The sequence below is a fragment of the Hemiscyllium ocellatum genome, chromosome 15, assembly GCF_020745735.1.
Source record: "Hemiscyllium ocellatum isolate sHemOce1 chromosome 15, sHemOce1.pat.X.cur, whole genome shotgun sequence".
Classification (NCBI taxonomy): domain Eukaryota; kingdom Metazoa; phylum Chordata; class Chondrichthyes; order Orectolobiformes; family Hemiscylliidae; genus Hemiscyllium; species Hemiscyllium ocellatum.
The window spans coordinates 66,141,093-66,154,323 of record NC_083415.1 but is presented as its reverse complement, the minus strand read 5'-3'; the positions used below and the strand labels follow the sequence as shown (position 1 = coordinate 66,154,323).

Here is a 13,231-nt window from a genome sequence, read left to right as displayed (position 1 = left end):
GCAGCATCAGGGCAGAGATTGGATCCAAGGGGCTACGGAGTTTGCTGCACTTGGAGAAGTGTGAGGACCCCTCTGGTAGAATAACCAGCCATTCCCATTGGATGCTGAAGGACAAAGAGCTCCGTGTTATGATGTTGGAGAGCTGTATATCACTAACTGGAGTCTAGGCTAGTCACGAAGGGCTGATCCCACTGAGAGACGCCAAGCTCTTTTGGAGTTCCCTCCTCCCGGCCCATTCGTAATGGCACAGTGGCTCAGTGGTTAGCACTGCTGCCTTACAGCACCAGGGACCTGGGTTCAATTCTAGCCTCAGGCAACAGTCTGTGTGGAGTTTGCACATTCTTACTGGGTTTGCGTGGGTTTCCTCCCACAATCCAAAGCTGTGCAGGTCAGGTGGATTGGCCATTGTAAATCACCCATAGTGTTCAATGATGTGTAGGTTAGGTGCATTAGTCAGGGGGGAATGGGTCTGGGTGGGTTACTCTTTGGAAGTCCAGTGTGGACTTGTTGGGCCAAATGGTCTGTTCCCAGGGATTCTATGATGATGATAGTGTGGGCAGCCCCCTCCCAATGTGATTCTCCATGCTTCAGCTCCCAACGTGGGAGGGCAACATGGTGGCTCAGTGTTTAGCACTGCTGTCTCACAGCGTTAGGGACCCCCGTTCAATTCCAGCCTCGGGTAATGGTCAGTGTGGAGTTTGTACATTCTCCCTGTGTCTGCATGAGGCGGCTCCGGTTTCTTCCCACAGTCCAAAGATGTGCAGGTTAGGTGGGTTAGCCATGGGAAATGTAGGGTTACAGGGAGTAACGGATGGATCTGGGTGTGATGCTCTTTGGAGGGTCAGTATGAACTCGTTGGGCCAAATGGCCGCCTTCAGCAGTCTTGGGATTTTATGAACACACAACCTTATTCCTAACTATCATACCAATCCTAATTCAAGTAATTCTCTTCTGTCAGGTTGGCGTTGTGTGTGGTGTGACCGGGGATTTGTGGTTTGTTGACAGGTATTGGTACAGTCCCTGTTGGGCGTGTGGAGACTGGGGTGCTGAAACCGGGCATGGTGGTGACCTTTGCCCCCGTCAACATCACGACCGAGGTGAAGTCGGTGGAGATGCACCATGAAGCCTTGTCTGAGGCTCTGCCCGGGGACAACGTGGGCTTCAACGTGAAGAACGTGTCCGTCAAGGACGTTCGCCGTGGCAACGTGTGCGGAGACAGCAAGAATGACCCACCCACAGAAGCCTGCAACTTCACTGCCCAGGTAGGTAACCCAGATCGGGGGGGGGGGGGGAACATTGCAGAGACAATCTCATAGCATTCTCAGGGGGTCAGTGGCAGGGCATCGGTAACAGGGGTCAGGGCTCTGTGTTAGAACAGTATAGCACAGTGCAGGCCTTTCAGCCCTCAATGTTGTGCCAGCCTTTTATCCTACTCTAAGATCAGACTAACCTACCTACCCTTCATTGTACTATCCTCCACGTGCCTATCCAAGAGTCGTTTAAATGTCCCTAATTTCTCTGACCCTATTACCACTGCTGGCAGTGCATTCCACACACCCACCACTCTCTGTGTAAAGAACTGACCTCTGACATCTCCCCGAAACCTCCTTCCCTATCATCTTAAAATTATGCTTCCTCATGATAGCCATTTTGGCCCTGGGAAACAGTCTCTGGCTACCCACTCTATCTCTGCCTCTCAACATCCTGTACATGTCTATCAAGTCACTCTCATCCAACTTCACTCCAATGAGAAAAACCCTAGCTCCCTCAACCTTTCTTTATAAGACATGCCCTCCAGTCCAGGCAGCATTCTGGTAAATCTCCACTGCACGCTCTCTAAAGCTTCCACATCCTTCCATAATGAGGCGATCAGAACTGAACACAATATTCCAAGTGTGGTCTAACCAGGCTGTATAGAGCTGCAGCAAAACCTCACGGCCCTTAAACTCAGTTTCCCTGCTAATGAAAGTCAATGCGCCATACACCTTCTTAAAAGTCCTCCTAACTTGGGTGGCAACTTGGAGGGATCTATGGACTTGGACTCCACGATCCTTCTGTTCTTCCACACTGCCAAGAATCCTGTCTTTAACCCTATATTCTGCATTCAAATTCGGCCTTCCAAAGTGAATGACTTCATACTGTTCCAGGTTGAACTCCATCTGCTACTTTATCATCCCAACTCTGTATCCTGAGTGTGGTGCTGGAAAAACTCAGCAGGTCAGGCAGCATCGGAGAATCAACATTTCGGGCATAAGCCCTTCATCAGGCTGCCTGACCTGCTATGCTTTACCAGCACCACACTCTCGACTCTAATCTTCAGCTTCTGCTGTCCTCACTTTCTCCCAGTTCTGTCGTTATTTCAGAATCCCTATAGTGTGGAAACAGGCCCTTCGGCCCAATCAGTCCACATCGACCCTCTGAAAACTAACCCAGCCAGACCCATTCCCTCTACCCTATATTTACCACTGACTAATGCACCTAATCTACACATCTCTGAACACTATGGGCAATTTAGCACAGCCAATCCACCTTAACCTGCACATCTTTGGACTGTGGGAGGAAACTGGAGCACCTGGAGAAAACACACGTTGACATTGGGAGAGTGTACAAACTCCACACACAGTCACCCAAGGCTGTAATCAAATCCGGGTCCCTGGTGCCGTGAGGCAGCAGTGCCAACCACTGAGCCATCGTGCTGCCCTGTATCCTGTCAATGTCCCGTTGCAACCTACAATAGCCCTCCACACTATCCACAACTTCCACCAACCTTTGTGTCATCGGCAAACTTACTAACCCACCCTTCCACCACCTCATCCAAGTCATTTATAAAAATGACAAAGAGCAGAGGTCCCAGAACAGATCCCTGCAGAATACGACTCTTCACTGAGCTCCAGGCTGAATACTTTCCATCTCCATCACCCTCTGCCTTCTATGGGCCAGCCAATTCTGTATCCAGACAGCCAGTTTTCTGTATCCCATGCCTCTTTACTTTCTGAATGAGCCTACCATGGGGAACCTTATCAAACAACTTGCTAAAAATCCACGTACACCACATCCACTGCTCTACCTTCATCAACGTGTTTTGTCGCATTCTCAAAGAATTCAATAAGGTTTGTGAGGCATAGCCTGCCCTTCACAAAGCCATGCTGATTATCTCTAATCAAACTGTGGTTTTCCAAATAATCATAAATCCTGTCTCTCAGAATCCTCTTCAATATTTTGCCCACCTGTGACATAAGACTGACTGACTGGTCTGTAATTCCCAAGATTATTCCTATTCCCTTTCTTGAACAAGGGAATAACATTTGCCACTCTACAATCATCTTGCAGTACTCCAGTGGACAGTGAGGAGACAAAGATCATTGCCAAAGGTGCAGCAATCTCTTAGATTAGATTACTTACAGTGTGGAAACAGGCCCTTCGGCCCAACCAGTCCACACCGACCCGCCGAAGCGCAACCCACCCATACCCCTACATTTACCCCTTACCTAACACTACAGGCAATTTAGCATGGCCAATTCACCTAACCCGCACATCTTCTCTCGCTTCCTGTAGTAACCGATGGTATATCCCGTCAGGCCCAGGGGAATTATCCCCTGGTATATCCGATGGTATATCCCGTCAGGCCCAGGAGAATTACCTATCCTTACATTTTTCAAACTTTTCAGCATATCCTCCTTTCTAACATCATCCTGTCCGAGCATATCAGCCTGTTTCATGCTATCCTCAGAGACGTGTTGGCCAACATGAGAGCACATCAGAGAGAGACTGTCAGGGAAAGAAACAAATAAATGTGGGGAGCTGCGAGGAGATTGGAATCCTCCCTCAAATACCCAAAACACACAGCTGGCACTCCACCCATACACAGCCAGGAGAAGGATAAACCCATTTCAGAGTGTTTGACACTGGCGAGGCACACTGCCCTCCCAGTATCTCTGTGACAGTGGGTCTCTCACTTCCCCCCTCTGTCTCTGTCTCTCTTTGTGACAGTGGGTCTCTCACTGTCTCCTCTCTCTCACTGGGACAGCAACTGGGTCTTTGGGAAAGATGTTTGTGCAGTAATCCAGTAATTGCAGAATGAGATGAAGGGACAACTGGACTGATACAAACAGGAGACAGGAATACAAGTAAACACTATTTGAATGAGAGAAACTGGGGGGGAAGCTGGTGTGGATCATGGAACATTCCGGCAGGGGCAAATCATCAATTCTGTGCTGTAGGTTATGGACACTGAAGTAAAAGTGAGGATCGTTTAGCTGAGAGCAAAGAGTTGATGATTATCTGTGTCCACAGGTGATTATCCTGAACCACCCTGGGCAGATCAGTGCTGGCTACTCCCCAGTCATTGACTGCCACACTGCACACATTGCCTGCAAGTTTGCTGAGCTCAAAGAAAAGATTGACCGCCGTTCTGGCAAGAAATTGGAGGACAATCCCAAAACCCTGAAATCTGGTGATGCTGCAATTGTGGAGATGTCTCCCGGGAAACCCATGTGCGTGGAGAGCTTTTCCAAGTACCCTCCTCTGGGTGAGTATCCATCAGCTCGGAGTCACTTCCGGCTGGTTCCCCAAATGCTTCAGAGTCACTGGGGAACTTCCAAAATGTGGTCAGCGTTCTAATAACGTAGCAAGGTAAACTGCCAATCCGTACACAGCCAGATCCCACAAACAGCAACATCAAATCACAACCATCTATCATATAATAAATTTTATCATAACACAATGAGAACTACAATAATAATTCAAATTACCCAGCTGAAAGGACAGAGGGCCTTGGTTTGATTCCTCATTTAAAAGCCAACATCTCCGACAGCGCTGACCCTCCGACAGTGCGGCGCTCCCTCAGCGCTGACCCTCCGACAGTGCGGCGCTCCCTCAGCGCTGACCCTCCGACAGTGCGGCGCTCCCTCAGCGCTGACCCTCCGACAGTGCGGCGCTCCCTCTGCGCTGACCCTCCGACAGTGCGGCGCTACTTCAGCGCTGACCCTCCGACAGTGCGGCACTACCTGATACTGTATTTGCCTGGTGTTGCTGGAGTGGATTCTGGAACCCATGACCTTTCTGTGGGAGGGGTAGGTGTGCTGTTCACTGAGGGCCCGCTGATGTCACTGGAGTCTGTCCTATTCCCCCTTTGTGTGGCTGATCCAATCTGATTGTGTCTGGGTTTTCCAGGGCGTTTTGCTGTGCGTGACATGAGGCAGACGGTTGCCGTGGGTGTCATCAAGAATGTTGAGAAAAAAGCGGTCACTGCTGGCAAGATCACAAAGTCTGCACAGAAGGCTCAGAAAGCTCAGGGCAAATGAATCGGAGCCTCCTGGAGCACCGAGCCCGTGGCCTGGCAACTCCAGCACCAATGCAAAGGCCACCTCTGTACATCTGCTTGTCAAAGCTCATTGGTCATCGACTGGATGTTAACTATTAAAGTCCAATGGAAGTTTTTTAAGAGGAAAAGCATGTCTCAGCATTTGTGAGGTACCCGATTAGTTTTATCAATAAACAGATGCGACCACACTAACTCCACTGCCTCAGTTATTTCTTGGTAGAGTTGAATTCCTACATTAAGCAGACACTGGGCGTGGGGAGGGCAGGGGTAGGTGGGGTTGTTGCTGAAATCGTCCCCCAGGGAACAGAGTTCATGTTACAGCCTCGTGTTTTGACGGTTTTGAAATTAGTTTTCAAAAGGAAACCGAGCTTTACGACTGGGTCCCAGTGAAAGTGGCTACAATGGCACCTGGTTGTTGTATTTTACCATCTTGTGGAGGGGTAGGGGTGCAACTGGAGTCTCACCCTGACAGGGGTAAAAGTAGGGAACTCCCCACCATCGAATGGCTGTGGGGGGAGGGGCAGTGGGGGAGGTGTGGTGGCAGAGTTAGCGTTTTTAAGCAAAGATGATAGGGTGGGTAAAGGATGGGGATATGCTGACGGGGGTTTGTGTAAAGGATGGGGATATGCTGACGGGGGGTTTGTGTAAAGGATGGGGATATGCTGATGGGGGTTTGTGTAAAGGATGGGGATATGCTGACGGGGGGTTTGTGTAAAGGATGGGGATATGCTGACGGGGGGTTTGTGTAAAGGATGGGGATATGCTGACGGGGGGTTTGTGTAAAGGATGGGGATATGCTGACGGGGGTGTGTGTAAAGGATGGGGATATGCTGACGGGGGTGTGTGTAAAGGATGGGGATATGCTGACGGGGGTGTGTGTGTAAAGGATGGGGATACGCTGACGGGGGTGTGTGTAAAGGATGGGGATATGCTGACGGGGGTGTGTGTGTAAAGGATGGGGATATGCTGACGGGGGTTTGTGTAAAGGATGGGGATATGCTGACGGGGGGTGTGTGTAAAGGATGGGGATATGCTGACGGGGGTGTGTGTAAAGGATGGGGATATGCTGGTGTGGGGGGGGGATATAAAAGGAACGGGAGCAGGTTTGCATGCTGCACAAACACCAGCATGGAGTAATTGGGCCGAATGGTCTGTTTCTGTGTTGCTGGGCTCCATATCCTTCTCTATCAGCCATTGGTTAGCCACTTGGGATTTGATCATCCAACAGCTTTAACACTCGACTTTTACTGAGACCCAATGTTACCAAGGCAACTGTTCCATTCATGTTACTATCTGTCAATAAAACCACCTCTAAGCCCCTCAGCCTTTCTCTCTGTGCACTGACACCAACACACACTCACAGACACACCCTACCCTTTCCATCCTATGGAGGCTGTGAGCCTGATTTCAATGAGTGCTGTCCCCACCACAGAGATTCATGTTGGAGAGGCCAGAGGCAGGGAGTTACACAAACAAATCATCCTTTAGGTTATTTAGGAACACTGAGTCCGAAAGGAAATTGTGGACTGGATTGACGAGTCGAGAGTGAGACCATTACAACTGAATGTAGATGATGAAGGTACATCAGTCTGGCATTGAGATTCTAAATGAGCTGTTCACATCAGAATGTGATCGGGAGCCAAGGGCAGAAACACCTTCACGGTTCAAAGGTAAATATCCCAGGAACAGGGACAGCATGGGGTTAGAAACCAAGTCAAGCTCCCTCTACACTGTTCCCCATCAAACACTCCCAGGACAGGGACAGCATGGGGTTAGATACAGAGTAAAGCTCCCTTACAAACACTCCCAGGGCAGGGACAGCACAGGGTTAGATACAGAGTAAAGCTCCCTCTACATTGTTCTCCATCAAACACTCCAAGGACAGGGACAGCATGGGGTTAGATACAGAAAAAAGCTCCCTCTACACTGTTCCCCATCAAACAGTCCCAGGACAGGGACAGCACAAGGTTAGATACAGAGTAAACTTCTCTCTACACTGTTCCTTATCAAACACTCCCAGGACAGGGACAGACGGGGTTAGATACAGAGTAAAGCTGCTTCTACACTGTTCCCTATCTAACACTCCCAGGACAGGGACAGCACGGGGTTAAACAAGGGTGTGGTAATATTCATGACTGAGCAAATTGATATTAAACGAGTAACTGGAAATGTCAGCAATGAGAAATGTAGCTTGAATATCTCCATTAGTTGGTATGTTTTCCCAAGAATGTGGCAGATATCGATCTGAATCTGAGGGGGGTATAATGAAAGGAAATCCTCCCTCTGTCCGAATGAGAAGAGGCATATTACTGCAGATTGCTATCATTTAACCTTTGGATAAAACACGTTGTTCCCCAGTGATATTAATTTACAGCACAGACCATTCATCCCAGCACCTGACAAAGCAGCAGCAGCTCCGAAAGTTGTGATTTCAAATGAACCTGTGGGTCTGTAACCTGTGATTTCTGACTTTGTCCTACCTTTGTGTACGAAGAGGTTTCCCTGCCCTCTGATCTAAATCTCTCGTATTTAATCTTTGATTCATGGTTCACTGCTCTTAACGTCCTCAAAGAGCACTGCTGCCTCACAGTGCCACGGACCCAGGTTCGATTCCAGCCTCAGGTGACTGTATGTGGAATTTGCACATTCTCCCCGTCTCTGCGTGGGTTTCCTCCGGGTGCTCTGGTTTCCTCCTATAGTCCAAAGATGTGCAGGTTAGGGTGAATTGGCCATGGGAAATTGCCCACGGTGTTCAGGGATATGTAGGTTAGGTGCATTAGTCAGGGGCAAATATACGGTAGGGGGAATGGGTCTGGCTGGGTTACTCTTCAGGGGGTCAGTGTGGACTTGTTGGGCTGAAGGGCCTGTTTCCACTCTTTAGGGATTCTAGGATTCAAGCAGAGAGGAGGAAGATGTGATGAAGAGAGTAGCTTCCCTGCTCTTTACTCATTTCCTTTAAGGGTTTATACTTAATCACTTTGAGTAATATATGTGTAAAAGGTTAAACCTACCACAATCCAACCCAAACTCTGGGTCAGATATGTCGATGACATGTTTGTAATCATCAAAAACACGGAAATAAAAAAACACACCGGATCATCAACGCCACACTCACAGGAATCCGATTCACGAGAGAAGAAGAAAAGGATAGCCAACTCCCATTCCTAGACGTGATAGTACAGAGAACACCCAACGGAGAATTCACCACAAGGGTACACAGGAAACCAACACACACAGACCAAGTCCTAAACTATGAAAGTAACCACCCCAACACACACAAACGAAGCTGCATCAGGACACTATTCAAAAGAGCTACAACACACTGCAGTACACCAGAACTGCAAAAAGAGGAAGAGGAACACCTATACAAGGTATTCGCCAAAAACGGATACCCGCGCAACTTTATCAACAGATGTCTAAGAGACAGACCACGGAACGAGAACATGCCACAACCAAAAGGACTAGCCACACTACCATACAACAGGAGCGTTTCAGAACTGACAGCCAGACTACTGCGACCCTTAGGACTCATAACAGGCACACAAACCAACAGCCACACTCAGACAACAACTCACTAGAACGAAGGACCCGATACCCAACATGAGCAAAACTAATGTAGTTTACAAAATACCATGCAAGGACTGCACAAAACACTATATAGGACAAACGGGAAGACAGCTAACAATCCGCATACATGAACATCAACTAGTCACGAAACGACACGACCAGCTATCCCTAGTAGCCACACACGCAGACAACAAGCAACATGAATTCGACTGGGAAAACACTACTATCATAGGGCAAGCCAGACAGAGAACAGCCAGGGAATTCCTAGAGGCATGGCATTCATCCACAAACTCCATCAACAAACACATCGACCTGGACCCAATATACCAACCACTACAGCGGACAGCTGAAACTGACACCCGGAAGCGGCAAGGACAGACCACTATAAATACCAGAAGAAACATCAAAGAACCGCTTCGCAGGAGGTTCCAAAGCACTGATGACGTCGCCTAGCCAGGGGACGAAACGTTTGCAACAAGAACTTCCAGCTCGGTGAACAGAACCACAACAACGAGCACCCGAGCTACAAATCTTCGCACAAACCGTAAAAGGTTCGAGCCCTAATATCTGTCAATGTTCACCCACTGTTAAATAGGACATCAAATCGCTGTCTTTACTCTCCATGTTTTACTGGGGAGTGAGAGATTAACTGCCCAATAGTGGGAGCAGTCAGTGGTTATATATGAGTTTGAGAAAATCGTTTTTTCACAAGTGATGTGATGATTTGGAAAAGTTACTATGACTGTCCTACTCAGTTCCCTGTCCCTGAGAGTGTTGGCAGGAAGGTGAGGACAGGGGTTGGCACTGAGAGGGGTTTGACACCATGTAATTCAGATTAAGGTGATCTGCAGAACCAACCACACACAACACATGTTTGGTTATGTACTAAAGTAATTTTTAAATAAGATTTAATACAAAGGAATGTTAGAGGACTGCTTTTATTCCCAGTTGCTGCCCCTTCTTGTGGTAATTGTGCTGTTGCTTGTTTCTGGTCACCGGTCATCTCCAGTCGTTGACATCTTTGGGGTCAGGGGTCAGTTGACAAACAGCTCCTTTAATTCAGTGAGGTGTGGTCCAAATTTTCTGAGGCAGGGGCGGAGAGTGAAAATTGCATGTCTGAGACTCTCCTGAGAGGGGGCTGTTGAGGGAGGTGGTTGCTCAGTCACTGCTGCTCCACCAATGACACCTCCAGCCCTGGGAAAAGGAGGCAGACAGAGGGAGAGTGTATCAAAACCACCCCCCTGACTCCCTCTAACCTCTAACACTGGCCCAAAGCAGCCTGACGGAAAAATAGCATCCAACACTGAGACTGGGAAATGGTGGCCCTCTGTCTCTGGTCAGGTTGTAACAGCTCAGTCCACTTTCCAGATGATGGCCTTGCTGTCCTGTGTCCCACTCAACACATATCGATCTTCAGCCGAACAGAGAGCTCCAATACCACCACAAGGTGCTTCTAGCTCCTTCTCCAGCGAGTGGCTCTCCGAGTTGATGATGTAAATGCGACCCTTGCTGTTGTTGTTGGTTCCTCCTCCTCCAACCCAGACCTGGATGTAGGACAGACAGAGTTAGGAAGAGTTCACATTCAACTCGATGAACTTTGTGGGGGTGGGCTACCAGAGACAGCTGAAACCCACAGTAAACATACCAAGCAATAAAAACCCTACGTTTGGAGAATTGCTGGCGTACCAGGTAAGATATGTTGTAACAGGCATGGAATCTGATGGGTAGTTACATGAATGAGCTCCGAAAGAGGGAAATCCACAAAGTGCCTACACCGCGGAGGCCAATGGCCTCAGACAGCACCTGGACACACTGTAACCTGCAGGCTCTCCTCTGAATGGTACACTGCTCTGTCTGGGAGCACTTCCTGTGGATCGTGATGTTCCCAGGTACCTGCTGCCCTGCCCTTCTGAATGGTACAGGTTGCAAGTTTGAAAACTGCTGTCCAAGGATCTTTGGTGAATGAATTTCCAGAGGATGCCGGTACATTTACAATGCTTAAAAGACATTTAGATAAACTCATGAATGAGAAAGGTTTAGAGAGATATTGGCCAAACACAAGCAAGTGGGACTAATTTAGGGATTATGGGATATCTGGTTGGTATGAGCTGGTTGGACTGAAGGGTGTGTTTCTATGTTGTGCGACTCTCTGACTCTGATCTCTGCAGTGCATCTTGTAGATGGTACACACTGCTGTAGATGATACACACTGCTGTAGATGGTACACACTGCTGCTACTGAGCGTCGCTGGTGGAGGGAATGGATACTTGTGGATGTGGAACTAATCAAGCGGCTGCTTTGTCCTGGATGGTGTTAAGCTTTATGAGTGTTGTTGGAGCTGCCTCCATCCAGGCAAGTGGGGGGTATTCCATTACACTCTTAACTTGTGTCTTGAAGATGGTGGTAAGGCTTTGGGGAGTCAGGAGGTGAGTTACACGTGACAGGATTCCTAGCCTCTGACCTGCTCTTGTAACCACTGTGTTAATGTAGTCAGTCCCGTTGAGTTTCTGGTCTATGGTAACCCTCAGGATGTTGATAGTGGGAGATTCAACCATTGAATGTCAAGGGGCAGTGGTTAGATTGCCTCTTATTGGAGATGGTCATTGTCTGGCATTTCTTTGGCGTGAATGTTACTTCCCACTTGTCAGCTCAAGTTTGGATATTGTCCAGATCTTGTTGCATGTTCACTATCAGAGGAGTTGTGAATGGTGCTTGAACATTGTGCAGTCATCGGCGAACACCCCCACTTCTGTCTAGGAGTTAGGATTGGCCTTAGATCTGCATTTGAGTTTGTATTAGGAGTTAGGGTTAGAGGTTAGATTGGGATCAGATTTGTGGTAGTGTTCATGGTGGAATTGGTGTCAAATTAAGATTAGGGATAGGATTAGAATTAGAAGATTATCTGGAGTTATAATTAATATCAAGATTTCCAGACAAGTTTGAGTATGATTACGTTTAGGGGGTGGCTTAGGGTTGGCATTCAGTTTAAGATGAGCGTAAGGGTTTATGATTATTTTAGGGTTAAGGATATGGTTAGTTTAAGGTTTTCTGGATAGATTGGTTAGAGCTAGGATTAGTATAAAAGGGAGATTAGAGTTAGGATTAAGGTTAGGAGTGTGTGAGGGGTTTGGGTTCAGATTAAAGATGGAGTTAGCAACAGCGTTAGGAGTTAGACAGGGATTTTGTTATTGGCTGATGGGATGTGGGCATCACTAGCTGGGCCCAGCAATAATTACCTCTTGTAGCTGCCCTGGAGAAGGTGCAGGTGAGCTGCCTTCTTAAAGTCTTAGAGATGTACAGCACGGAAACAGACCCTTTGGTCCAACTAGTCCATGCCGACCAGATATCCCAACCCAATCTAGTCCCATTTGTCAGCATTTGGCCCATATCCCTCTAAACTCTTCCTATTCACATAATCATTCATATGTCGGTCTAAAGTTGTAATTATACCCACCTCCACCACTTCTTTGAGCAGATCATTCCTTAAATTTTATGTAGGAATACCCACATTACTGTTAGAAAGGAAGTTCCAGGAAAGTGACCCACTGACACGGAACAAACTTCATTAATTAATGTTTACACAGTGAGTCTACTTCAGTTTCTGGTGAAAGGTAATTCCCCCCCCCAGGGTGTTCAGAGTTGGGACTACAGTCATGGTAACATTATTGAATGTCAAGGGGTGATAGATTCTCTCTTGATGGAGATGACCATTGCCTGATATTGTGCAGCGATAATGTTACTTACCACCTACAACAGTTAGCAATAGTGTTAGGGGTTAGTTTGGAGAAAAGTAAAGGCTTAGGAATTAGTTAGGGTTAGGGTTAAGGTCCAGGAATTGGTTAGGGTTACAGATATGATTTAGGGGTTAGTAACGGGCAGTGTTTACATGTGGGGATTATTTCGGGTTTCTGGTTAGATACTTTACCCTGACTGGGGACATCTTATTTGCGTACCTGATTTTTGACATGAATCATGCAGGAGATGTTTGCACAGCCCGGCAGTGGGATTGTTTGGATCGGATCCTTGAGATCATCCGTTTTCCAGATGTAAACATTTGCTCGCTGACTGCACACGACCCAGAGCTCATCTCTCTGCAAGAACAATTCAATCTAAAGTTAAACCTGAGTCCCTCCTCATTATTCACAACGTAACCCAGGGTGTCGGGGAGCTGCTCAAACCACTGTCTACTATGACAGTGTGGCACTCCCTTAGCAGTGATCCTCTGACAGTGCGGCACTCTCTCAGCACTGACTCTCCAACAGTGCGGCACTCCTTCAGCACTGACCCTCCGACAGTGCAGCACTCCCTCAGCACTGACCCTCCGATAATGCGGCACTCCCT

General features: G+C 47.9%; 2 protein-coding genes across 3 annotated transcripts in view; one reads left to right on the top strand and one right to left on the bottom strand.

Moving 5' to 3' along the window:
* Window positions 1–5,515, top strand: part of LOC132823027 (elongation factor 1-alpha 2) — a 30,522-nt gene extending 25,007 nt beyond the window's left edge. For both annotated transcript variants that reach the window (XM_060836561.1, XM_060836563.1), the window contains exons 6-8: window positions 1,006–1,262; window positions 4,294–4,528; window positions 5,173–5,515. In XM_060836561.1, the coding sequence (XP_060692544.1) occupies window positions 1,006–1,262; window positions 4,294–4,528; window positions 5,173–5,303 (623 nt within the window). In that variant the 3' untranslated portion in view covers window positions 5,304–5,515. The remainder of the gene's footprint in view (window positions 1–1,005; window positions 1,263–4,293; window positions 4,529–5,172) is intronic.
* Window positions 5,516–9,763: 4,248 nt separating this feature from the next.
* LOC132823026 (DENN domain-containing protein 3-like) overlaps window positions 9,764–13,231 on the bottom strand; it is a 148,299-nt gene continuing 144,831 nt past the window's right edge. Inside the window, exons 23-24 of the mRNA XM_060836560.1 lie at window positions 12,844–12,981; window positions 9,764–10,434 (exon numbers count right to left, since the gene is read on the bottom strand). Coding sequence (XP_060692543.1) covers window positions 10,243–10,434; window positions 12,844–12,981 — 330 coding nt within the window. The 3' untranslated portion in view covers window positions 9,764–10,242. The remainder of the gene's footprint in view (window positions 10,435–12,843; window positions 12,982–13,231) is intronic.